This window comes from Nymphalis io, chromosome 30 (genome assembly GCF_905147045.1).
Source record: "Nymphalis io chromosome 30, ilAglIoxx1.1, whole genome shotgun sequence".
NCBI classification, from domain to species: domain Eukaryota; kingdom Metazoa; phylum Arthropoda; class Insecta; order Lepidoptera; family Nymphalidae; genus Nymphalis; species Nymphalis io.
In genome coordinates this window covers 7,114,777-7,142,742 of record NC_065917.1, presented here as the reverse complement: position 1 = coordinate 7,142,742, position 27,966 = coordinate 7,114,777, and the positions used below count along the sequence as shown (strand labels likewise).

The window sequence follows — 27,966 nt, the reverse complement described above, 5'->3', positions numbered from 1 at the left end:
TAGAAAACAGTTTCAGGTATAATAAAAAGCAAGCATTTATCAAAATAAATTTTATTATTTTCCATGTAAAGATTATAAAATCGATTGGCACGGCATACATATATACCAATACACATAAAATCGACTTTGAGTCGACAAAGTTTTAAAAACATAATTCTGTGACTACGTGCACCGTGTATAGTCTGTAGTTGTATTATAGATTTTATAAATTTCATCGAAATTGACAATCGCGTGTGCGTTATCGTGAGATTGAGTAGCTGGTTTATGACAAATCTGGAGAAATTCTAAGCTGTCGAAAAATTGTGAACAAAGTTTTTGCTACTAAACGAGAAATTTTATATAATAAAGCGTGATAATTTCTCGTTTACATTCCGGCTAGATTTGTTATAAGCTAGTTCCATTTACATTCACACATTTAGTAAAATCACCAATATAGTAAAGATTCGTAAATCAATTTACAATAAAAAAAATTATTGCACGTGTATTGCTGTTCACGTGCTACGAGTGAAACTTCTTCAGATATACAGCTCTCTTTCTCTTTACGTTGTCACTTTATATCTTTCTTCTCTTTCTTGTGACGAAATTTACTTGACATTTAAAAATTGTATTATTTTATTAACTGACCCTGGGCCGGAGCCTTGTAGGGCTAATCGACGACTAAGGAGTTTGACTTCATATACATAAAAGCTGTAAGAACAGCTATAAAGTAAGTATTTGTATATCAGTTATTTGAGGCGAAGGTTTGGAGCTTATTCCACCACGCTGCTCCAATGCGGGTTGGTGGAATTTCACTTAACACATGTGGCAGAATTTCGATGAAATTAGACACATGCAGGTTTCCTCACGATGTTTTCCTTCACCGAAAAGCACGAGATGAATTATAAATAGAAATTAAGCACATGAAAATTCAGAGGTGCTTGCCCGGGTTCGAACCCACGTTCATCGGTTAAGATTAACGCGTTCGTACCACTGGGCCATCTCGACTTATATGAAATTCGATATTGAGATAATGGAATTGATATTCCAGTTTTAAAACCAGCGCGTGTCGGATAGAAATCCCATGTGTATCCACCACCTTACATAAGATTCTCCTTGAAGGCAAAAGATAACTTCAATTAAAAAAAATAATCTCGTTTTAAAATCCAACTCATAATCACCTATTTATAATCGCGGTCATCATTAATGTAGGAAAGTACAACGATGGTGAAAGTCCGATTTACTAATTACAAAAAAACGCTAAAAGCTTATCGTTTTTCCGTCAGAAAATTCTCAGTAGCAGCCCGGAGTCTGGTAGTTGGAAGTGTGTACACTCCCGTGCCTCGGAAAGCACGTAAAGCCGCTGGTCTTTCCGGTCATGTCGGATTGCCGTCCCATCGGATTATGAGAGTCAGGGAATAGAGAGTGCATTGGTGTTTGCGCACACACTTGTGCACTATAATATCTCCTGCGCAGTTGGCTAATCTCTTGAGCCGCCGTGGCCGCAATCGGTCCGGAGGACTATATAAGTGGAAGAATGTATTGCAAATATATATGAATCAAGAACTGCTTGCAGTGCATAAAATATCAGGGCTACTTAGTAAAGTACTAGATATTTTAAATAACATAGCAGCTAACACCAAAATTAAGAAACTTATTGACTAAAGCGATCGCAATCGATCTATAAATCGAGCATCGCTTGCAGCTGTCTGTATAATAAAATGTTATTATATTTAATATAAATCTTACAGCTGAGCATTCGTCATTCGAGACAGTCATTAAAGCTATATAATATTGTAATATCTATTAGAAACAGATCATTCTTATTGCTTATCGTAAAAAATACCCATAAGAGGATATTTCTAAGGCACATTGAAACAGAACGAAACAAACGCATCGTCATCACACGATCAAAATATTCTCTTAAAATTTCAGCGGCGGGATCGTTCGCAACTTCGGTCAGACGGAGGGCACCGTGAGCGCTTTATTTACCAATTTTCCGTTTTCGAGCTGCACGTCGAGTCCTTTGGGCACTAACTTGCTCAGCTTGGACGAATCCTCGCCGATCCGCTTCCGTCTATTGAGGACGGCGTCTTTCAAGCGATCCCAGACCAGCGGGTCGTCGGCGCGCACGTACGTGTTCATGGTCACGTAGGCGCGCAGCTCCGGGTCGAGCGAGCGGTCGTCCGCCAGGTCGCCCAGCAGCAGCACGATGGCGCGCTGCCGCCCGTGCGCCGCGCGGAACTCCATCCGCGCCCACACGGAGCGCGCGAAGTGCCGCGACAGCACGATGATCGTGTAGCGCGACTGCTCGACCGACCGCGCGATCTGCGCCGGTATCCAGTCGCCGACGACCCAGTCCCTGGAGTGCACGCAGAGACGCAGCGCCGGCCGACCGCTCTCCAGCTTCGGCAGGAGTCGTTTCATGACGAAATCTTCATCCTGGTGTGCGAACGAGACGAACGCGTCGTAAAGTTCGCCGTCCGTCTCTTTCGCGCAGTAGAGCCCGTACTTCCTTAGCAGGATCCGGATTTCCGTCGAGTACCTATAGGCGATCGCCGTGCAGACGGCCAGCAACAGTCCTCCGACCGCCAGCGAGCAGCCCACGACGGTCGCGTCCCTCGCGGCGCACAGCTGTTCGACGACTATATTCCTTACGAGAACTTTGTTCGAACAAGTTACAAACTCATAATCGGGAATCCGCGCCTTGTACATATTCAATACGACGACGTTGCTTTTCTCCTCGCAGGAACAATCGAAGGGATTATCCTTCAGGTGCAGAGTACAATTACGTTCGAGCAGATCGATCGGCGCCGCGGTCAACTCGTTGTCGGTCAGATTTAGTTCGACCGACGTCGCTGTCGGCGGTCGGCTGAGACTCAGGGACGACAGATCGATCGTCGTCACACGTTGCGGCAGCATCGGTATATCTGTTACACGTTTCAGTTTTATGTACGTAGAATTCGTCCCGGGTGGGAGTGGGGGGTAGACATCCGGCAGCCCATTGCAGGACATTTCGAGGCGAGATTTGTCCGGACGTATCGTGCACGAGTCACAGTTGGCGCTTGAATTAGTTGGACGATTAGTTCGTGTTATGAAATAACCGGTGGAGCAATCCACTTCGCACGTTAAGACTTCCGGCTTCAAATCCGTCAACTTAACCCCCTCTAGCGCCGTCGGTCGAGAGCACTGCGACTTGTTAATTTTTATATTCATTTTTCGTCCGCTTTTATAGTTTCTTATAAAATCGTATAGCTTGCAATCGCATCGGAAAGGATTGTAGTCCATCAGAAATGTCGGCACGGCCGTGTTCGGTATATCGACATTCGGCTGGAAATGTTGTATGTTGTTGTGTCTGAAGTCAACGGTCACGTTTGTTGAGAAATCCATATCCACGTCCTGAAATTCAAATATGTATATATATTAAGCTATACTAATAAATGAGGAGATGTTTTCTTGTAATGCCTAAATGATGCCACTGGTGGTAGAGCTTTGTGCAAGCTCGTCTGGGTGGGTACCACCCACTCATCAGATATTCTACCGCAAAACAGCACTACTTGGTATTGTTGTGTTCCGGTTTGAAGGGTGAGTGAGCCAGTGTAATTACAAGGGACGTAACATCTTAGTTCCCAAGGTTGGTGGCGCATTGGCAATGTAAGCGATGGTTGACATTTCTAACAATGCCAATGTCTATGGGCGTTGCTGACCACTTAGCATCAGGTGGCTCATATGCTCGTCCGCCTTCCTATTCTATAAAAAAAAAATAAAAAAATAAACAAAGAATCGACAAAACCAATATACATAAAACTTATACTAAAGGATGCAGCGCGTTTTGGAGATTTCAGTATTTAGTATTTAGTAGAGATTTCAGTATTTCAGCTGTTTGAGGTCGAGTTCTCTAACATCCGAGGACTCCGCGCTAACCTCAACGCTGTCCACCACCATCTCGAGACAGCACAACCATCAATGTTGTTTCTCACGGAGACGCAAATACTCCGCCCTGCCGACACCAGCTACCTTAACTATCCCGGCTACGTGCTTGAAGAATCTTTCAAAGCGAAAGCCGGAGTATGCTTGTTCATCAGTCAGTCAGTTCGTCGATCCCATAATGGTGACTTGGAGACAAGCCGATTATTTGACCATCTTAGTCGGGTGGCAGATGCTGCGCAAGAGCAGTTTCCTAACGCGGAATTGATGTTTTGGGGGATTTTAATGCTCACCATGAATCATGGTTGAAATCCCTCAAAACTGATCATGCTAGAAGAACTGCTCATGCTTTTGCTCTCACACACGACTTGACCCAACTGGTTGATCAGTCCACCAGGATCCCAGACATTGATGGGCAAGCGCCTTCTCTACTGGATCTTCTGCTGACTTCTCACCCGGTGGAATATCAGGTTGTGGTTCAAGCTCCACTTGGTTCTTCGGATCACGGCCTTATATCTACCAAAGTGCCACAGGCCAAGCTGCCGCCACCAGCGGTATGCAAACGTCTCGTTTGGCACTATAAGTCGGCGGATTGGGACGGTATGCGCGATTACTGTGCGTCGGTCCCTTGGAAGGAACGTTGCTTCAGTGGGAATGACCCGACAGCTAGTGCCGCTGCTGTTGCTGGAGAGATCATGTTAGGAATGGAATACTACATTCCTAGCTCAGATCTCATCAGTAGGGGTACACGTAACCGTTGGTTCACTCGTGAATGTACCGATGCTGTATCATCTAAGTAGGCGGCATATCGCGCGTGGATCAACGGCTGCGTTAGCGGGGTATCTAACATTGACTTACTGAAAGCAAACTACAATAAAGATTCCAAGTCCTGTAGGAAGGCATAAACGAGAGCGGATGCACAGCGCATTGTACAGATTGGTCATGACCTTATTTCGCATCCTAGGGGCTCCCGTAGCTTCTGGCATCTGACCAAGTCTGTACAAAACAATTTCTGCCAACCTTCGCTGCCACCGCTCAGAAATCCGGAAGGATCGCTAGCTCACAGTCCGCAGGAGAAAGCCGACCTCCTGACTCTTTGCCGATAACTCCGTAATCGATGATTGTAGTGCGCTGCCACCTAAAATACCTTCATGTGGCCACACGATGCCTGACATCAAAATCACGCAACGTGATGTGTGTGCGGAGCTGCAATCACTTGATATACGGAAAGCTAGCGGTCCCGATGGAATACCAGCCATAGTGCTGAAGAAGTGCGCGGCGGAGCTGTCTCCTGTGTTAACGCGCCTGTTCCAACTTTCTCTCTCTTCGGGATGTGTGCCGGAGGCTTGGAGAAGAGCTAATGTGCAAGCGGTTCCCAAAAAAGGGGATCAGTTTGACCCGGCAAATTATCGACCAATAGCTATCACCTCAGTACTTTGTAAGGTGATTGAAGGGATTCTAAACAACCAACTGATCCATTACCTAGAAGATCGCTGTCTAATTAATGATCGTCAGTACGGGTTTCGACCAAAACGGTCCACAGGTGATCTTCTAGCGTACGTAACACACCTCTGGGGTGAAGCTATCGACAAGCATGGAGAATCGTTGGCTGTCAGCCTCGATATCTCCAAGGCATTCGACAGGGTCTGGCACAGAAGTCTTCTCTCCAAGCTGCCGGCATATGGTCTGCCTGCTCAGCTATGCACCTGGATTGCCAGCTTCCTACACAAGCGTAGCCTTCGTGTTTTAGTAGATGGTTGCGCTTCACAATTCTATGTAGTGAATGCTGGGGTCCCCCAGGGATCTGTGCTATCTCCCACACTCTTTCTTTTGCATATCAATGATATGCTCTCTCTTGGGAACATACATTGCTATGCAGACGATAGTACAGTGCATGGTGGATACCACGGACGCGCAGTGGCTGGGCGAGCGGAAATTGAGGAGAGGCGGAAGGATCTTGTCATTGAACTCGATAGGACGTTAGAGCTCATCGCCAAATGGGGTTCTGATAATCTTGTTGAGTTTAATGCCAAGAAAACACAGGTATGCGCTCTCACAGCGAAAAAGTCACCATTTTCCCCTCTTCCCTCCCTCTGTGGCACACCGCTGATGACACAAAGTAAAATCGCCATGCTGGGGATGGACGTTCGCTGCGACCTTAGTCCAAGGGATTACATCGAGGCTATTATAAAAACAGCTTCACGGAATTATTCTCTCTAATTCCTGCTTCCCCCTTCCTTCTTAAGTCCACGTGAGCTGGTTCTCGATGTCACCGCCTAACTGTGACATCAATTCCATCGCGCACAAAGAATTTTGATCTTTGTCGCACTTCCAAAAAATGGAATTCCTTACCAGCTCACGTGTTCCCCTCCTCTTACAACCCGGGTTCCTTCAAACGAGGCGTGAAGAGGCATCTTGCGGGCCGGCAAGGCGAAGGCGGCTAGTGCGGAACATTCTTCCCGACTGTACTGGCCGTCGTCGCGTTTGGACTCTACTACCACTTACCATCAGGTGGAGTAGAGTCATTTGCCCTCCCGGCGAATATATAAAAAAAAAGTATATAATATTATTTTATAACTAGCTGCGCTTTACGGTTTCACCCGCTTTAACCATTCATACTATTGACGTCATGTGACTCATGAATCACTCCATGCATTGTTAAAAACCTTATGAAGAACCGTTCAGTAATTTTTATAGTTTATCACAGTGATGTATCCATCTACCCACAGTAAAGCAGCGTGGTGAAATGCTCCACAAACACTCTTACGGGCCTTTGCTCGACAGTGTGACATTTATTTACTTGAATATATCTCAATTAATAACAAAATATGAACATGTGTTCCCAGCTTCAAAAATTTGAAAAGCATTGACTTAAATTTAACTTTTTTGTTATATTTAAAATGGGTAGGTTGTATGTGTCCACCACCGCCAATAGACATCGGCTGTGTGACAAATATTAACCATCCCTTATAATATAATTCATCTCGTGTTTGACGGTGAAGGGAAACATCGTGAGAAAACCTGCACGTGTCTAATTTCACTGAAATTCTGCCAAGTGTGTACTCCACCAATTCGCATTGGAGCAGCGTGGTGGAATAAGCTCCAAAAACTTTAAACTCCTCAAAAAGGGAGTGGAGGCCTCGGCCCAGCAGCTGGACACTCACGGGCTGTCACTATACTACCGTAGATGTTACATACAGACCGTCAGCGAAGCGAAGTTGTTATAAGAGAGGTCCAGCTCGACCAAGTTGAACATCCGGAGCCAGTCGTCGCACACGAGCGCCACGCGGTTGCGGCTCAGGTCGAGGCGCCGCAGCAGCGCGAGGTGGCGGAACGGGGAGTCGAACACCGCGAGCGCGTACGCCGACTGCGAGAACAGCGCCAGGCTGTTCTCCTCTTTCGATATCGTTATATTGTTGCGCGCGAACGATAGCGTCTGAAACCGGAAACGATTTCGTTAAAAATAAAAATTAAATCAATAAGTCACACACTCACGCAACGATACTGAGTACTGCTGTTTAGCGGTAGAATATCTGATGAGTGGGTGGTACCCCCCCCAGACGGGCTTGCACGAGGCCCTCCCACCTAGTATGTATTTTATATGGAGTATTTCTTATGGCTTATTATTATTTATTAATAAAACATACCACACGAGCAAATAATTTAGAAATATTACTCGTCAGCTCACGAGCATTTATACTTTGTCAATTTTATCAACCGATCGCCATTTCATTTAGAATATATATATATATACATATAGATACTTATGAATATATTTATATAAGACTCACCTCTAGAGAGAGTGTAAATTCAAACACAGCGTGATTTAAGTACTCGATTCGATTCCCGGCTAGAGACAGCTCCGTCAGGCTGGTCAGCCCATGGAACACAGACCTGGAAAATATGAGTTATTCATTTATATATAATTCCTTTCATGCACAACAAAATTAAGTAACAAAAACATATAAAACTAGCGTTTTTCCCGTGACTTCGCGTCATAATAAATAAAGGATTCTCATACAAAATTTCATCCCCTCTATCACTTTTTTTTTGACGCCCACGGGAACAGTGGGGGGTGATTGTGGGGTTCACCGATGTCCAAGACGCCGAGTGCGCCCCGAACATCGGAATACCCACTAAAAAACCAGCGGTACCCTTTCTGCCTTAACGATGAGCGCCACGGGATCGATCTCGCATGCTACCGTGACGCTCTGACGATCCCCTCTACCACTTACCTTAGGGGTTATATTTTCAAAAGTCCTTCCTTAGTGCTAAACTACGGTGTAAGAGGAATCCGTGTGCAAATATTCATGGCGCCAGCCCCAGTCGTTTGGGCGGTGTGTTGGTAAGTCAGTAAGTCAGTTAATCTTTTATATATATAGATATTTTCAAGGACCGTATCTCGTTTACAATACAAACTCAAAATGCAGGCAAAACCGCGGATTTTAGCTAGATATAAATAAATATATATTAATCGCGAACTCCTTGTAGTACATAATAGAGCAGAGCTATTAGCCAATCGCATGGAATATAAGGTTCGTTTATCTTTATTCCTATACAAAAAAGCCGAGATGGCCCAGTGGTTAGAACGCGTGAATCTTATCCGATGATCGTGGGTTCAAACCCGGGCAAGCACCATTGTATTTTCATGTGCTTAATTTGTGATTATAATTCATCTCGTGCTTGACGGTGAAGGAAAACATCGTGAGGAAACCTGCATGTGTCTAATTTCATTGAAATTCTGCCACATGTGTATTCCACCAACCCGCATTGGAGCAGCGTGGTGGAATAAGCTCCACCTTCTCCTCAAAAGGGAGAGGAGGCCTTAGCCCAGCAGTGGGACATTAACGGGCTATTACTGCTACTGTTACTGTATACATAATAAATGCTGATGTTAAAAACTCACTTGGACAAATTCTTCAGAGAATTATCGGCGAGATCCAACTTTTTCAAGCTTTTAAGATTAGAGAATAGCCCATCGGGCAAACTTTCTAAGACATTCCGCTGCAACTCCAAGTTCACCAACGAATCTTGCTCATCGAAAACATCCACCGGAAGTTCGCTGATAGAATTATTACTCAAGTTCAACAAATTCAACTTTTGCTTCGAGAATATTCCATTCGGCAACACTTTGATTTTATTCCCTTTCAAAGATATTTTTTTTAGATTCGTCGTGTTTAGGAACAGGTCGGCTGGTACCGTTTCGATGGAACTCTTCTCGAGTTTCAAGTTATAGAGGGAGGGAAGATTGGAAAACGTCCGGTTTTCTAGTTTCAGTGTTGCATTGTTGTCGAATATTAAAATCTGAAATTATAGAATAAATAAATATGAAGTTTAGGCAATTGGGCAACTTGATGGTAATCCATCAAACCTTGTCAAGTTACAATGTTACGTCATTTTGCCTGTAGTTTTCCTGGCTCACTCACCCTTCAAACCGGAACACGACAATAATAAGTATCGCTGTTTGGTGCTAGAAAATGTGATGAGTGGCTGGTACCGACCCAGAACGTAACTACCACCAAGTAAGAAGTACTCTTTGCTTTAACCCAGAGCTATATATAGTTCGTGGTTCATTCAAATGTAAATCAAAATATACTTTTAATCGAGTAGACTTCGGAGTGTAGATTCTACTGAGAAGAACCGGCAAGAAACTACCTAGTTACTATTTTCAACAAATTAACTAACATAGGTATGTCAATTAAATACAATTAAATTTATATAAAAGACAAAGTAAGTCTTTTCGGTATGTTTGTCTGTTACGCTTTCACGGCTAAACTACTGAACCGATTTTAATGAAGTACGATGCAATTTCGAACTCAAAGGATTTGACCTAATTTTCATACCTAACACTTTGGATTAGGGGGCTTCCCCGTCCAAGATTTTAACCAAATGGGTTTGAGGTTATGATGCCTATCTTTTTACGAACAACAAAAATACCTCTTTTAATTCCTGCAGGCCGCTGAACAGTCCCTCCGACAAGCCGAGCAACCTGTTCACGTACAAGTCGATTCGGCCGATGTGCGGCGAGTGCCGGAACAGCCCCCCCGGGAGGTGGGATATGAGATTCACGTTCAAACTGAGATTCACTAGTTGAGTGAGACCTGAAAGTCAACGTTACACATATATTTTTGGTGTGTTTGGCCGGCCACTCAACGGCCACCCAAATTAAGCAGAGCTCGTACTATGGAATCCAGACAACTGATTTACTACATATACTATTTTTCTTTTATAAATACATACTTATATAGATAATTACACCCAGACTCAGGACAAACAGATACGTTCATGCACACAAATATCTGTCCTGGGTGAGAGTCGAACCCACAACCTTCGGCGTGAAAGGCAAGCATCCACCAGCCACGCCAACCGGCTTGTCAATATATATTTGTATTATTTTTGCGCTGTGTTCAATATATGTGTAAGTTCGTATTCATTAAATTAAATTTATATTATTTTATAAATGCCAATGTACAGTCAGCAGATAAATAAAAAAAAACCAATACAATTTATATTTAATTTAATAATTACTTAATTTTCAAACGTAATTTTTAATCACGACTTTCGGCTCCAGACATCGCAAAGTCCTCATTCTCGCTCTCGTCCCATAAGATATCTTAACGAGAGTTCGTTCTCACATTTTATCGAACGTCTCAACCATGAAACTACTTTTTTCTCTTCAATAGAATGAGTGTTTAAGCAAAAATGTCTTCATTTCCCTACAGTTATGGCATTAAATTCGAAAAAAAAGCACATAAACATTTCTCTTCACAGAGGTTGCCTGGAAGAGATCACTATAAATGATGAGGCCGCCTTTGCATACTTAATGTTTTACTTGCTATTATATTTTACTAAATGTTTGTAAAGTGTGTGCGATAAAGGATTAATAAATATAAATAAATAAAAAAATTCGTTCAGTACACAGTAGGGCCTAATAAGAGTCCACACACAACTGCAGATGACGTCAGCGTAAGATTTATTATTATAAGTGCGTTAATGTGTGCGTGAGATCGGTACACGAGCACACACGTTAACACATCAATTCTCGCGAGTACCTTGGCTCACTTAATTTTTGTAAGTATAAACTAATTAGTAGGAAAATAAAAATACAAAATGGTACTTCTGACGCTACTTATGCGAGAATTCATGCTAGTCAAGTTTAAATTTAAGTTAAATAGAAATATTTTTTTCCATATATTTTATTTGACTTAAATTTATTGTTATGCAGTATTAATTATCACAAATGTTATAATGATGCTCGAAGCCATCTTACCCTCGAAAGCACCCACATCGACAGCTTCAATTTTGTTACCCCACAGCAAGAGCGTTTGAACGCTCGGCGTGTTTTTAAACGCTCCCTTCGGTAAGAACCTTAGATTCCCATCGGCTAGTTCCAAGACCACCAATTCTGGTAGAACATCTTCTTCTTGATCCGGTTTGAGTATCAGCGATCCCCCCTTCATAGAGAAACTCCTAAGCGTCGGTAGAAGTGATAAGGCCTTGTATGGAACTTCTGTTATGTTTTTGTCTGTAAGAAAAAATGTATGAATTAATAATTACACTAATTGGTGGTAGGGTTTTGTGCAGCCCGTCTGGGTAGGTACCAACAGCTCCTCACATATTCCTTCGCCAAACAGCAATATTAAGCTCTGTTGTGTGCCGGTTCGAAGAGTGAGAAAGCCAGTGTTACTAACTACAGGCACAAGGGACACAACATCTTAGTTCCCAAGGTTGGTGGCGCATTGGTGATGTAAGCGATGATTAATTGCGTACAATATCTATCGGCGGGGGCCACTTACCATCAGATACCATCACTAGCCGCTCACAAAGACAAATTAAACCACGTAGTTCTCTAACGATTTATTTATTCAATTTGTTTCGAAATGATAAATTAATCGTGTAAATGATAATACATGACATCGTCACCGGGTCAGATAATGCCAGAGTTCTAATTTCATAATCATTTCAATGATTAATATAGAATAGGGAATTCCAATGTTTTCGGTGTTATTTTCTCTAATACTAAAATCAATTGTTTTTTTCCGGTTTCACGCAATATCTCTTGATCCTGATTTTTACGGCTGAACCGATTTTTGTGACATTTTTTTTGACGCAAACTTAAATCCCAAAGAAAGGATATAGTCTTTTTTAACTTCACAGAGGAAGTTGATGTAATGGGGCGGATTTTGTGAATACCCAATTTTTGCATATCTCCACGTTTTAAGGTCACCAGAATCCATACCCAACGTTTTTATAAAGATGTCTGTATGTGTGTACGTACGAATGTATGTATGTATGTGTATATCTCGCGAACCGAAAATGATTTTGACATGACAGCGCTCGTTCGACACGTAATTAAATAATTTTTTTTTCAGCCGTTTGTCGTCCACTGCTGGACGAAAGCCTCCCCCATAGAACGCCAACCCTCCCGATCTTGGGCAGTCCGCATCCATCCCGAACCTGCCACCTTTTTTAAATTATCGGCCTATCTTGTCACAGGGCGTCCTACACTACGTTTGCCTAAGCGTGGTCTCCACTCTAACACGTGTCGGCTCCATCGGCCATCAATGCGCCTGGAGACATGACCAGCCCACTTCCACTTCAGCGAGCTAATTCTACGCGCGATATCGGTGACTTTAGTTCTCTGGCGAATGTCCTCATTTCGGATTCTATCTGCCAGAGAAACCCCAAGCATCGCGCGTTCCATTGCTCGCTGAGCGACCCTAAAATTAGTGGACCAGTCCTACGGTAAGTGTCCACGTTTCGGCACCGTAAGTCATTTAATTAAATAATTAGGAACTGAAAAAGTTTTCACCAAAATCGGTCCAGCTGTTGTTTAGTAAAATAATAAACTTGTTTGAAATCGATTTGATACTGTAATTAATGATTATTTATTCCACTCTTCTGGGAAGTTAGTCGAGTGGACCTCACGGGTCGCACCCAGCATCTATTATACTTAACATCTTCCACCTAAAACGCGGGCGAAAGCTATAATGAAATAAACTACTCACCGACGCCGTACATCCTGAACTTGACCGACTTCAAGCCCTCCACATGGATCGGTTCCAACTCCTCCCCAACGTCTTGGAGCTTTATCAGCGACGTACCACTAGCGCCGACTACACTCAGAGGACACGCGAGACTCTCGGGGGACAGACCACACGCCTCTATGCTCATAAAGCTGAGCTGCCTGTCCCTGTCCTTTACATTATTCACTATATACTTGTCTATGTATTGTTTCGCTTCTTGTACTTCGTCGCAAACGAGCGTGCTGGCCTGGAATGTTATACTCTATATGTCTTTTACAGATTATAATTTCGTCTCTATGGATGCTAGGCGTAGACTATTAAAGAAGACTACAGAAAACGCATATAAGCTTTCGAAATATAGACGCATTGGCTCTCATCGAATATTATTCCGATAAAAAGCTTAGTATCGTGCGTCTCGTTTTGAAGGAGTTAGCCAGTGTAATTGCAGGCACAAGGGTTTAACAGACGTGACTTCTCCGTTCCCAAGGACGGTGGCGCATTGGCGATGTAAGGAACGATAAAAATTTCTTACATCACCAATGTCTATATGTGGTGAACACTTATCATCAGGTGACCCATTTCCCCGTCTGTCAACCTACAACATAAAAAAAAAAGAAAATTTAAAATTGCAGATTTTATATGATTTTATTCACAAACTGAATTCAAAGTTGGCGCGTGAATTGCTAGTGTAACATGAACCCAACCTTTTCGCAGATAATCTTTAACGTGGCCGCTGATCTGTCCACGTACACCGTCAGGTTGCCGCTCGGCAAAGTACAGCTGAGGATTATCTGACCCGCGCCCTCCTCGACGTTGCAGCCTCGCTCCGGACCGCTCCAGTAATTATTTCCGAAGTCGAAAAGGCTCCTGTGGGAAAAGATCGGGATCAAATCGTTATCCAAAATTTTTATTTGCAGAGCAAATTGTGCCAATCAATGTATTTGAAAGATCGATTCTTTCCCCCTTCCTTCATAAGTCTACGCGTGCTGGCTCTCGATGTCACCGCGACATGTGACATCAATTCCATCGCGCACAAAGAAATTTGGCAACTCCTTTCTTTATCGCACTTCCAAAAAATGGAATTTCTTACCAGCTCACGTGTTCCCCTCCTCTTACAACCCGGGTCCTTCAAACGAGGCGTGAAGAGGCATCTTGCGGGCCGGCAAGGCGAAGGCGGCTAGTGCGGAACATTCTTCCCGACTGTACTGGCCGTCGTCGCGTTTGGACTCTACTACCACTTACCATCAGGTGGAGTAGAGTCACATGCCCTCCCGGCGAATATATATAAAAAAAAAATCAGTGTACTCACATCTGTTGGTCGGCCGCCACCACCGCGGCGATGAGCAGTAACAGCCATGCCACCATCTCGCATCACCCTCTATTTATTAGCATTTCTGTAACAAAATAAAATATTTATTAGCATAGGACGCGTTATGTCAAAACGATCGTAAGCCCTTCTGATGTACGCACTCACATCAACACAGACTACGAGATTTTAATGAACAATGACCGGAAACTTAATCCATATGTGTTATAGAACTTACATAAAAAGCTTGTTTTTATTTTAAAAAAATATATAATCCTCGCCTATTTTTCATCTCGTGCTTGACGGTGAAGGAAAACATCGTGAGGAAACCTGCATGTGTCTAATTTCATTGAAATTATGTCACATGTGTATTCTACCAACCCGCATTAGAGCAGCGTGGTGGAATAAGCTCTAAACCTTCTCCTCAAAAAGGGAGAGGAGGCCTTAGCCCAGCAGTGGGACATTAACAGGCTGTTACTGTATTTTATGTTTTGAACATTAATGCGTTGTAGTTTTTTTTTTTGTGACTTAATTTTGTTTATATATTAAATAACTTTCTGAATCGCGGCTAAATATATTTGGATAACATTCCATTAAAAAATACTGGCCGACTGATGTGAGGCGACAATCGTTGGTTATGAATTTAATTTCTAATTAGAGATAACAAGCAAGTAAATACGAGATAAAATAAATAGCATGGTTCCGTTATTAAATCTATATATATATATATATATAATAAATCTGCAATTGATCGCTGTCTGTACATGGAAGATTCAAGAGTAAAACTATCACCTGCTTTAACAACGCCATAGAACCCAAAACAATGATTGGTGGAATTTTCGTTTGTTTTTCTGTGCGTTTTTGCGCGCTAATCTTAGAAACGGCTTACCGGATTTGTGTGCGGTTTTCATTAATGTATTGTGGCTAACTTCACTTAAAATTTGTTTTATTTTAATCGGTTCATAAATAACTAGCTGACCCGTGCCCACTTCGTCGGGCGGTAAACAGTTTTACTTGAGATGAAAGTATGATTGTGGATCGGTTAATGCTGAGTGCTATGATTTATGTCCTGAATGCCGAAAATGGTGTAAGCCAAACTTTCATAAAATTGTCTTGCGTATTTGGTATTATAAATTATATATTAATAGCACCACTGAATTTTTCATGTGCTCAATTTGTGTTCGACGGTGAAGGAAAACTTCGTGAGGAAATCCGCGTTTGTCTAATTTCAGTGAAATTCTACCATATGTGTATTCCACCAATCCGTATTGGAGCAGCGAGGTGGAATAAGTTCTAAACCTTATCCTCAAAAAAAGGAGAGGAGGCTTTAGCCCAGCAGTGGGACATTCACAGACTGTTACTGTACTGTACTGTACTGATAACACGCATCATATACGCTGCCACAAATGTAAACAATACTTGTATGTTGGAAAATATTTTTATGTTTAATCATAAATACCTACTGGCTGGGTTATACCCGACGTTAAAATTATCTATACATGTAATAAAATTTTATATCTTCTATCTTAATATACGTGTATACTACTAGCGCTTCACCCGCGACTCCGCTCGCGTTGTAATTCAGACTTGATAAATACTAATTCCTGTAACTTTTCAAAAATGACGGATTTCCATACAAGTTTTCATCCCCTTTATCACAACCTTAAGGGTTACATTTTTAAAAATCCTACCTTAGTGCTAGCCTTCTGTGTATAAGGAACCCGTAGGTAAATTTTCATGGTGCTAGCCTCAGTAGTTTGGGCTGTGCGTTGATATATCAACCAGTCTATTTATTCTTCCGAAAATTTGGCTTGCTGGTAGATACTAGCCATTGAACATAGGGCTCTTCCATGACTGTTTTTTAGGTACTTAACAATAATTCCTATATGATAACTAGCCAACTCAGACCTTAGGCTTCAATACATTATCCTGAGTTATAAGGAGAAATGATATATTACGGTGTTATAACATATTTTATGTTGTTATAAATAAATTTCAGGACTGACCATTGAACTTGGCACCCATTTAGATCTCACTTCTTTTGTCGTTGAAGTCAACAACCAAGGCGTATATCATAGTATTGAACTTGGCTCTCGTTTCACATTTATGTTTTTGATGGGATATTATTTACTAGCTACTCATTCCGGCTTTGCAAAGGTAGAATAAGGGTACATAGAACGTTTATGTCGACGCACGTCAGTAAAGCCCTTAGTTTTTTCGAAATCTCCAACAATCATCGTCATATTTCACTCTTTTTTTTTTAGCCTTTTGCCGTCCACGGCTGGACGAAAGCCTCCCCCATAGAACGCCAACCCTCCCGATCTTGGGCAGTCCGCATCCATCCCGAACCTGCCACCTTTTTTAAATCGTCCGCCCATCTTGTCACAGGGCGTCCTACACTACGTTTGCCTAAGCGTGGTCTCCACTCCAAGACGTGTCGGCTCCATCGGCCATCAATGCGCCTGGAGACATGACCAGCCCACTTCCACTTCAGCTAATTCTAAGCGCGATGTCGGTGACTTTAGTTCTCTGGCGAATGTCCTCATTTCGGATTCTATCTGCCAGAGAAACCCCAAGCATCGCACGTTCCATTGCTCGCTGAGCGACACTAAAATTGTGGACCAGTCCTACGGTAAGTGTCCACGTTTCGACACCGTAAGTCATTACAGGTAGGACGCACTGATTGAAGACCCTGGTCTTAAGCGACTGTGGGATCGACGATTCAAAAATATGACGGAACCTCCCGAATGCCGCCCAGCCCAAACATATTCTTCTTTTAGCCTCCTTCTCAAAGTTGTGCCGGTCAAGTTGTATAGTTTGGCCCAGGTAGATATATTCCTGCACAACTTCAAGTGGAGAGCCATTTACGACCACTGGTCTCGGGGATACAGGACGGTTTGCCATAATTTTGATCTTTTCAATGTTCATCCCGAGACCTACTTGTCTTGAAGAATCGCTCAGGCTGTTTAGCATCTCTTCCAAACCCTGCAGAGTCTCCGCCAAGATGACAATGTCGTCGGCAAATCGCAGATGTGTAATGTGTTGGCCATTTATATTAATGCCGCGTCCGTTCCAATCGAGCGTCTTGAAGACGTCCTCCAATGCATTGGTAAAGATTTTCGGTGATATTACATCTCTCTGTCTTACCCCGCGATGCAATTGGATTGGTCTTGTGCTCTGATCTTGTACTTGGACGGTCATGGTTGCGGCTTCGTACAAACACTTCACCACCTGGACATACCAACAGTCAATTAGGCATCCCTGCATGGATTCCAGAACAGCCCAGGTCTCGATGGTATCGAAGGCTTTTTCGTAGTCCACAAACGCTAGGCATAGAGGCTGATAATATTCCTCGGTCTTCTGTATTATTTGCCTTAGTGTGTGTATGTGGTCTACGGTACTGAGGCCTTTTCGAAACCAAGCCTGTTCCACGGGTTGGAAGTCATCGAATTTTCGGGCAAGACGATTCGTGATTACCCTCGAAAACAATTTGTAAACATGGCTTAAAAGTGAAATGGGGCGGTAGCTTTTCAGAAGAGCTTTATCGCCCTTCTTGAAAAACAGCACCACCACACTTCTGCTCCATGTCTTCGGTGTTATACCATTGTGGAGGACGGAATCAAAGATAGCCAGCTCTCTCAGAACTGGTGTGCCTCCTGCTTTGAGAAGCTCTGAGGTAATTCTGTCATCTCCTGGAGCCTTGTTGTTTCCAAGTTGCCCGAGAGCAATCCTAATCTCGCCCAAATCGATGTCGGGAAGATCGTCTGATAGGTGGCGTGTTAGTCTGGCTCGTGGGTCATCCGCATTGTGGGACTCAGGTGGAGGTACTCGTGATGAGTATAAATCGCCATAGTACTTTCGACTTCAGCTAGAATCTCTGGTTTTGAGGTGACGGTTGTGCCTTGTATGGTTCTGAGTTTTGTCAGGTGACAACAGGAGGTATGTGACTTTGCAAGCCTTTGAGCCCCTATTGAGTGCTATAGCATCTTCAATATTCCGGGTATTCGCTCGTCTTGTGTCACGCCTTTTTAGTTTTTTAACCTTCCTGTTAAGTGCCTGACACTCAGATGGCGTCATGTTCTGCTGTTCTCGTCTCCTCGTCATCTCGTTCAGAGTTTCGCCTGAGAGCTTCGACCGGCATCTAGTGTCATCGTGTCCTCGCCCTGTCTTCAGATTTCTGATAGACCTACTATATCCCAGTTAATACGACTTAACTCTACTTCCAATTGAGAAGCATACGCAGAGAGCGTCCATTATACGTGGCCAGAAACAGTCGCCGTTTGTGGTCTCCTGCCGTAGCCCGGGGATTCTTAGCACCCTCCATCGCACCGTTACCATGGCCGGTACCGTGGCCAGAAATAGTGTGATTACCGGGAATTGGGGGTCGTGAATTTTTGTCGTCGCTCATAGGGGGGTTTTTGCCTTAGTCACCACGCTTGGCAGGCGGGTTGGTGACCGCAATGGCTGGAAATTTTTCACTAATAGCGCTGCTGCCCGCTATCAGGATTTGCATTTTCGGATTCCAGCATTTGTGTGGTTATACCGCCACGATTTCGGTCGCCAGAGCCTCGTTCGCTAATTAGCTGGATGTACCACGAGCAGGTGAGGTTGACAATAGAGAGCCTAGGTTGTTATTGGCTCCCCTTATATTTCACTCAATTTACACAAAACCATTAAACGCCTAAATCATCAGGAATCACTCCGTCCATTGGTGAAAACCGTACCTAAATCCGTTCGGTATCTTTTTATCCTTTATACAGACAGACGCGGCGAAGGGATTATGTTTTATAATATATAGTCATAGTTACTTTGAGGCGTACATCTTTATCAGTGACGGTCAACGCGCCCACCACGTGGTAGCAGCTCCACGCATGTATTGCGCCTTGCGATTTCATACTTATCTTTTGTGGGACAATGTATACGCTTTAAGGTCAGGTATTTTTAAATAATAATATAATTTAATCATTGTATAATTAAAAAATATCCCGCTGTTTCTTTCGCGCGTTTTTCTCAGGTCTTAGGTGTTTATCTCCGTACCGGTGTTAGATTTATTTAAACCAATAAGCAACGTGTAAAATTTTTACTACTTCACCGAGGATTAGTATCTAGAAAAACCGACCAAACTTTATAATAACAATGTGGCTGTTACGACGCACAAAGACATTCTATAGAGAGTTCTGATCTCAAAAATACAAAGAGATAGAACGAAAACAACATAAGCAAACTCAAGTATCTTAGTTAGGGTTACTGACGCTTCTGACTACAGAAAACGACCGGTTGTTTTACGATTATTACATTCCTCTTCAGATTTATCTTAAAACTAGCAAAACTCGCGACTACGCCAGCGCGGAATTCAGTTCGTGATAAAAACCCATCACGATCTGTCATTTTAACATAATACCTATTTGAATTATTCACAAATTAAATTGAAGTGTTTTTCTGTGATTTCGAAACAACCGCCACTTTTTAACTTAATAATAGTTATTAGCGAGTTACCAAAACCAAAACAAACATTTATTATTTTGGACTACGACTGCTACGTAATAATTTTTTTTAAATATTGTTTAATTCACATAGGCTGTAAATGGTGGGCTAAGGCCTCCTGTTCCTTTTGAGAAAAAAGTTAGGAGCTTATTCCACCACGCTGCTCCAATGCGGGTTGGTAGAATATACATGTCGCAGAATTTCAGTGAAATTAGACACATGCACGTTTCCTCGCGATGTTTTCCTTCACCGTCAAGCACGAGATAAACACAAATTAAGCACATGAAAATTCTGTGGTGCTTGGACGGGTTTGAACCCACGATCATCGGTTAAGATTCACGCGTTCTAACCACTAGGCCATCTCTGCTATCATAAAAACTTAATTTGTCAGTCAAAAACACTACATCCAGACGTTCAACGCGTCACGACCTTCGAATAAGAAGTGTGATCCAATCACGGAGCCAACTCTGCTGATACGAACTCGTTTATATATCACGATCAATATTCATATGCCGTTCTTATATTCGTAAATTACAATAAAAGCTTTTATTTATATCAGAGAAATGCCACATACCAACCGACTACGTGGATATTTTGAGGGTTGTGCACTTTAGTAACTTTGAACTTTCCTTATTCTACAGAGCTTTATAGGCTATGCACATATCACAGTCGCTTACAATTTTTTTTACTAGGAGGGGTTTGTGAAAGCCTGGGTAAATACCACTTACTCACCGGATATTCTACCGCAAAACTTAGTATTTTTACGTTCCGTTTTAAGGGATGAGTGAACCAGTGTAACTACAGGCAAAAGCGACATAACTTCTCAGTTCAAATTGACGATGAATGCGTTAATATACCGGTTCTTTCCTCTTCACACCTACTTGTAAGTCTGTACCAATAAAAATATATCGATTTGATTTGATTAATATCGCCACTGTCTATGGGCGGTGGTGGCCCGCTTGCCCATCCGCCTACCTATAACATAAAAACCCACAAGGCTGGATACAGCTCTGTCATAAACTATCTATTTAATACTCGTCGAAGCAAACGCTTTGGATTTTTCGTAATCATGCTAAACGAAGATGGCGCCGTCGCAATTGTTTCGCCATTAAAATTAATCTCAATTAATTCATTCGTTAATTTCATCATAACAATTGGTATTTTGGATGACTTAATAATTTGATTTAATCAGGATAATATTATAAATGGGAGAATGTATGTCTGTTGGATACCGAGTCATGATCAACTGAACGGTATGAAATTGATATTGAGGGTTGCCCGGGGCCTGGATCAGAACAATGACAGTTACATGTTTCGTATCAAAAATATGACTACCATGCCAATTGTCAAATTGCTGCAGCGCCATCTAGCGGCTAGTTACAATTTACTTGGTGATAGAGCTTTGTGCAATTTTTTTTTTTTTATAGAATAGGAAGGCGGACGAGCATATGGGCCACCTGATGGTAAGTGGTCACCAAACGCCCTTAGACATTGGCATTCTAAGAAATGTCAACCATCGCTTATAGCCAATGCGCCACCAACCTTGGGAACTAAGATTTTATGTCCCTTGTGCCTGTAATTACACTGGCTCACTCACCCTTCAAACCGGAACACAACAATATCAAGTATTGCTGTTTTGCGGTAGAATATCTGATGAGTGGGTGGTACCTACCCAGACGAGCTTGCACAAAGCCCTACCACCAGTAAAGTAGTACCCGCCTGGGCAGGTAATACGGCAATACTTATTGTTGAATTCCAGGTTGAAATGTGAGTGAGCCAGTGTAGCTACAGGCTAGCGCAGACAAGGGACATATATGGTAAATATTTCTTACAGTATAAATGACTATGGGCCGCAGTGACCACTTACCCTCAGGTAAATAACTGAATAATAAAAAATCCTTTTCCATGGAAAATTACATATGTGCCAACTTTCATGGTAATCAACCTAACGGTGTGCGAGTCTATTAATGTTGTTTTTTATGGTGTTAGGTAGGCAGACTGACAAGTAAGCCTTTCACATTCCCTTCAAACCAGAACTAAATATCACTGCTCGGCGGTGGAATATATGAATGAGTGGTATGTATCAAGGCGAACATGCACTGAGCCCAACCACCAAGTAAAAATCATCAATACTAACATCCGCTTATATAGTATATATATACATACATGTACGTACGGATGTCTGTTATAGACATAAGCCGACCGCTATTTTTTATCAACAAACAAACATTGAGTCGAACTACGTAACAACGCATACCATATATCGAAGCATCTGTGTTTGCTAAGGTGACCATCAACGGAATAGAAACGGGGACAAGAAGAATCGTTTACTCCTACTGCCATCGATCCACATTCGTGGAATGATCGTCATAGACAAGCCCATTGGTCATAAAATCAGCATCGTAAGGCCTTCCAGACAGATTAGCAGACAATAATCAGTAACAGCCTGTAAATGTCCCACTGCTGGGCTGAGGCCTCCTCTCCCTTTTTTGAGAAAGTTTTGGAGCTTATTCCACCACGCGGCTCCAATGCGGGTTGGTGGAATACACATGTGGCAGAATTTCAGTGAAATTAGACACTTGCAGGTTTCCTCACGATGTTTTCCTTCACAATCAAGCACGAGATGAATTATAATCACAAACTAAGCACATGAAATTTCAGTGGTGCGCCCGGGTTTGAACCCACGGTCATCGGTTAAGATTCACGCGCCCTTACCACTAGGCCATCTCGGCTCAAACAATAACGATTGTAATAAATTAAAAATGGACATTAATAACGTGTCCTGTGAACGTCGAATATGGTAACACTAGTAATAAGTCAAGATGGTTTCGCACAAAATCATAACTTTTTAATCTTTATGTATTCACGTAAACACTTCTCTTATTGAAATTCACGTTGTAGTCATAGTTTACTCAATGCGTTTAATGTTTCATGAGCTATCGGACATTGTAATGATACACATACATACAATTATACGACAACACGATTTCATGCCACCATTTCACGCGGTCACAATTTGTACAGCTATTTTTAATACTTATTTATTACTTTACTACATATTTACTATATATATATATAGTAAATATATATATATACAGGATATTAAAATTCAACTTTAAAATTTAGTATACAAGATTTAAAAAAAAGCTTTTATTTGAGATTCTTTACTTGGTGTTATGGTTTAGTTACCTTTTTTTATAGAATTGGTAGGCGAACGGGAAATGTGGCCTGGTTTGTGGTCACCATTATCGTCCCGTACCATCGCCAGTAAAATGTTACTTGTGCCTGTAGTTATACCGGCATACCTCGCTCGCTGTTCTACTTCGAAATGTGCCAATATTTATGGATGGTCGGTTAAAACGGTGTCGAAGACTATTTATCTCAAAACTGATATTCCAATATACATGTATATGTGTGTGTAGTAAATAAATAAAATAAACAAATATAAGTTAACAACGAGTATCTCTGACAGCGTCGAATGGGAAGTTGATTCTGCGAATAGGTCACCTTGTTTTATTATCATTTATTTACTCAACAAAACCGATTGCAATTATACAATCAAACTTAAAAAAATATATATATACAGTTTAGTTGTGTTTGTAACGCTTTCACGGCTGTAACACTGAAACGATTTTGATGAAATTTAGTATGAAGCTTGAACCCATAGGACATAAGCTACGTTTTTATAATACCCCATCTCCAACACCAACCCACTCCCCTCTCCCATACCGAAAATGCTTTAAAAATATTTTTTATCAACACGGTTAAGATACTATTCTTAACATAAAAATAGTTTTTTTTTTAAATGTATAGGCTAAGTGAGATACAGTCTAAGGTGGAGCGCGCTTGCCTAGAAGATGCCTATTCACTCTAGACTTGAAGGTACCCACATTGAAGGTGGTGAGGGTATTCCAGATCTTGGCGGTGCGTATCAGAAATGAGGAAGCAAATCGTTTCGTACGTGTCTTAAATACGTCAACTACGTACGGATGCAGATCTTTTCGATGCCTCGCTGTTCTATGGTAAAAAGGTGACGGGGGAACCAAATTAAATAGTTCCTGAGCACACCATTACATTAGATACCGTAAGATAGCTATAAAAGATAGATAAAATTATCCTAACGCCGATTTATTTCGGTGTACAGTCGATCTTACTCGCTAGACGCGCGATACGCCAATAAAAGTTTTACATAAAAAACAACATCAAAATAACTTTTGTTCAACGAATGCTCGTCATGTTTGTTGTATACTTCTAATCATTGCAAAGCTCCGAAAACACGCCGCCCACTCGATAACATCTATCGACATATAACATGAATAAAGCCGGTATATTAATAATATCTAACGGTCGCTTATGTGTCGAAATTCTACGGCATTTCATCTCACTAAAAGATTTGCTATGTATGTTTGTCTATACGTTGAAAACCTGGCTAACCAGCTTCAAGTCTCGTATAGCCATTAATTTACTAGGTGAACCATCATATATTCTACCAGCAAATATTTAGTATAATTGCGTTCCGGAAGGGTGAGTAAGTGATAATTGCTTTCAATTATTTACGGTATTTATGTAATTATCAGGGAAAAACACATTGATAATATTGCACTACGCATCATCATAAAAGTGTTTATCAAAACTATTAGTCCTAATCATGGAATGTATGCAGCATCATTGTGAAATGACGTGCCGGTTGGTTGGTGGATGCTTGCCTTTCACGCCGAAGGTCGTGGGTTCGACTCTCACCCAGGACAGATATTTGTGTGCATGAACATGTCTGTTTGTCCTGAGTCTGGGTGTAATTATCTATATAAGTATGTATTTACAAAAGAAAAGTAGTATATCAGTTGTCTGGTTTCCATAAAACGAGCTCTGTACAAGCTTAATTTGTGTGTCCCAGGATATTATTGAGAAATACTTTTTTTTTTATTTGAAATTATAACATATTACAAAACAAAATCATGTCGCGTTTGTCTGTTACGCGATAAACTCAAAAGTAACCAAACCGATTCTCAAACGGTTTTCATCAGTAGACGAATTGATGCATGAAAAAGAAAAAGAAAAGGTTTCGGTAGTATGTGTATGCCAATTGTAGTTAAGGCGCGAAAGTGTAGCGAACGAACAAATAATGAAACTGACTTTCGTATTTATAATCAAAAAAATTTGGATTACGATAACCTTAACCGTGTAAGTGCTGGTAGATTTATAGCATTTAACTTGGGAATCAAACGATCGTGTCGTGGCTATTTCTTTTTATATTCAAATTTCGTAAACAATTACAAAATTTGACAAAAAATAAACTGCTCAATTTATTGAAAATCTTCCTATAACAATCTATTTATTTATTTTACTATGCAGATAAACTCAAACATGCTGCATAATGGCACGTGTTACTACTCGGTAGCGATAGATGGCGCTAATAAAATTTGTCAGTTTCCTGAATCGCGCTGTCTAGATTCGCTAGTGAATATATATAATGTAAAAATATATTTTTAAATATAATTAAACAAAATAAATTATAGTGTGAACAGCGGAAGCTCTTTAAGCTCTTCCTTAAATTCATTTACTGTTTGATCCCCCGATATTAGTCAGGCATAGACACATACATACACAGAAACATAAAAATAAATGTTGTATCTACTTTGGTGACTTTCAAATAGCCATATTAATTTCAATAAAGAGGTCATTTCATGTTAGATGAAAAATAATATTTAACATTCAGATAAATGTATTGTTTCCCGCCAAAACCCTTAGTCCAAGTATCACATGAACTATGAAATTTCATAGTTTATACAAAACAAATTTAAAATCTCAGATAATATATCTCTCTGAGAAATATTCCTCCAGCCCCTTTTTACTACCGAACGGCCAGGCAAACGCGACCAAAGCCCCATAGGTACACAGTGGAAATTCCCCGCCTACGTACGAAACGCTTTGAGTCTACATTCATCATTCGCACTGCGAAACTATGGAATGCTTTGCCTGAGTCCATATTTCCTGATAGGTACAATGTTGGTGTCTTCAAATCCAGAGTAAACAGGTTTCTTATACGCAAGCGTGCTACATCCTAGACCGTGTCGATGCTTAACATCAGGCAAGTCAACGGTCAAACGCTGGCCTATTAATTGTAAAAAAAAATAATTTAATCTACTGTATTATCTACTGTACTAAATAATATTACAGCTCACGTCTCAATAATTTTCTTAATTTGTCTACTTTTATTAAAGTAAGAGAAAATTAAAGTCCATATACATAAATTAATGTCAATGTATGTTTCTTTCATCTGTCTAGCTACCTATATTAAAAAAAAAAAAATGATTTAGCAGAGGTCTCTTTTTGAGGTTTTGAGCTTAATTACACTACTGCTCTAATGCAAGTCTGTGGATTTGTGATTCAACACATACATACAAGTTTCATCACAATGCTTTCCTTCAAACATTCGACATAAGGTGAATTGATTTATCATAAAAATATATAGAAATATGGCATATGATATACTAATACAGTTTGCCAGGGTTTGCTCTCAATCTTTCGTTTCACAGCCTAAGGATGTGGTCATTACTTATTTTTAAATATAAAACATGAACTATTCAAAATGAAATAATTATATATTGAAACACATTTCTGTGTTGATAATATTATTTAATATTTTTTTTATAGAGTAGGACGAGCATATGGGCCACCTGATGGTAGGTAGTCACCAACGCCCATAGACATTGGCATTGTAAGAAATGTTAACCATCGCTTACATCACCAATACGCCACCAACCTTGGGAACTAAGATGTTATGTTCCTTGTGCCTGTAATTACACTGGCTCACTCACCCTTCAAACTGAATACAACAATACCAAGTATTGCTGTTTTACAGTAGAATATCTGATGAATGGGTAGGTATGAGTGGGTGGTACCTACCCAGACGAGCTTGCACAAAGCCCTACCACTAGTTTATTTAATGTATAAATTTTTAGGCATAACAACGATAGAAATGATAATATATTTTTATTTTATAATATTTACATCTTGCAAGATACCACAACAAAGATGTTTGGCTCTTTTTTTTAAATTTAAATATAACATTAAATGCGGCAAGCGTACGTTGAACATCCAGATGAATACAATACATTTCTGAACGATGCCACTATAGTCTAAGGTCAATTTCTTATGAATAAAGTTTAAAATAAACAGTTACTAAGCTATTGTAACAATTGAAGTTACCGCATACCTTTAGTTCATATGATAAATCCAATATTGTATACACACAAACACTTTTATTGAATCACACTTCGCTTTAAGAACAAACACGTAAACAAATGAACAAAAATGACACCAAATAGTCCTACGACTAAAATACGTCTAGCATTATGGCCGATAATTTTGACACTCGGCGGTGTAGCCAGGTACTGCTTTTATATTTGCCTAAAATAAGTAATTTTAATTTTTTTTTTTTTAAATGAAATATGACTCGAATTGAGAGAAAAAATTTAAAGACAAGAAACGAGGGAAAAGAAAGATCAGACGTTTCATATGAACAAGTACCACACATACTTTGGGTATCATTTTGTCAATTTATCAAACTAAATATTTTTTAATTTAGCGCCCATAACACATTGTCTTCGAAATGTTATGTTATTATAATGACGTCACAAAAAATATTTGCGCATTTTGTAGTCTGTAACTTGATATTTTTTGTACAATTTAATAAATTATACCGACAATTAGTTTAAAAAATAAACAAATTTGTTATTCGATTTGAATTACAGTTAAATTTAAAATTAATATTAAAAAAAAAACGATAAAGTATTTTTGTAATATAAAAATTTATTTATAATTTGAATTTTTTTATTAATAGACAATAACAATTTTTCATTAATTTTGCTTTTATGACAATCAATCGTAAAATAGTCATATTATTTGATTTAATCGTTACGCCACTAAATACCATTAAAATAAAAATAAAATAAGAATTTGGCAATATATAAAAAAACGTATGTGTAATGTATTAAATACGTTGTTTTTAAAATAAAGTAATAATTTTTTTGAAAAAACAGTTTTTTTATTTTTAAAATTAAACTAACTCAATTAATTGAAGCTAAATCCTTTAGTCTGGCAACACATTAATTCACGACATATTACGTAGTATTCCAATTCACACGGATGTGAGAAAGAGTGAGTATACATCTATCCCGCTCTATAGTAATCCGTAACGGTCTATCCCGCATTCTATATTTGTATGATACCTATGAAAAATAATTC

At 40.6% G+C, this 27,966-nt stretch overlaps 1 protein-coding gene across 4 annotated transcripts; it reads right to left on the bottom strand.

Annotated features, from left to right (window-relative positions):
* Positions 1-35: 35 nt before the first annotated feature.
* LOC126779890 (protein toll-like) lies at positions 36-27,084 on the bottom strand. Of its 4 annotated transcripts, XM_050504045.1 has the most exons (10): positions 26,936-27,084; positions 14,239-14,323; positions 13,634-13,796; positions 12,912-13,176; positions 11,174-11,428; positions 9,841-10,004; positions 8,810-9,207; positions 7,695-7,797; positions 7,106-7,339; positions 36-3,375 (listed from the first exon to the last, which is right to left on the bottom strand). In XM_050504045.1, exons 2-10 carry the CDS (start codon positions 14,292-14,294, stop codon positions 1,936-1,938), a joined length of 3,078 nt encoding a protein of 1,025 aa, XP_050360002.1. In that variant the 5' UTR covers positions 14,295-14,323; positions 26,936-27,084; the 3' UTR covers positions 36-1,935. The 4 variants fall into 4 exon arrangements, with proteins under 4 accessions (XP_050360002.1, XP_050360003.1, XP_050360005.1 ...); XM_050504046.1 differs by lacking the exons at positions 12,912-13,176; positions 13,634-13,796; positions 14,239-14,323; positions 26,936-27,084 and adding an exon at positions 11,700-11,755; XM_050504048.1 differs by lacking the exons at positions 12,912-13,176; positions 13,634-13,796; positions 14,239-14,323; positions 26,936-27,084 and adding an exon at positions 11,509-11,691.
* Positions 27,085-27,966: the final 882 nt, after the last annotated feature.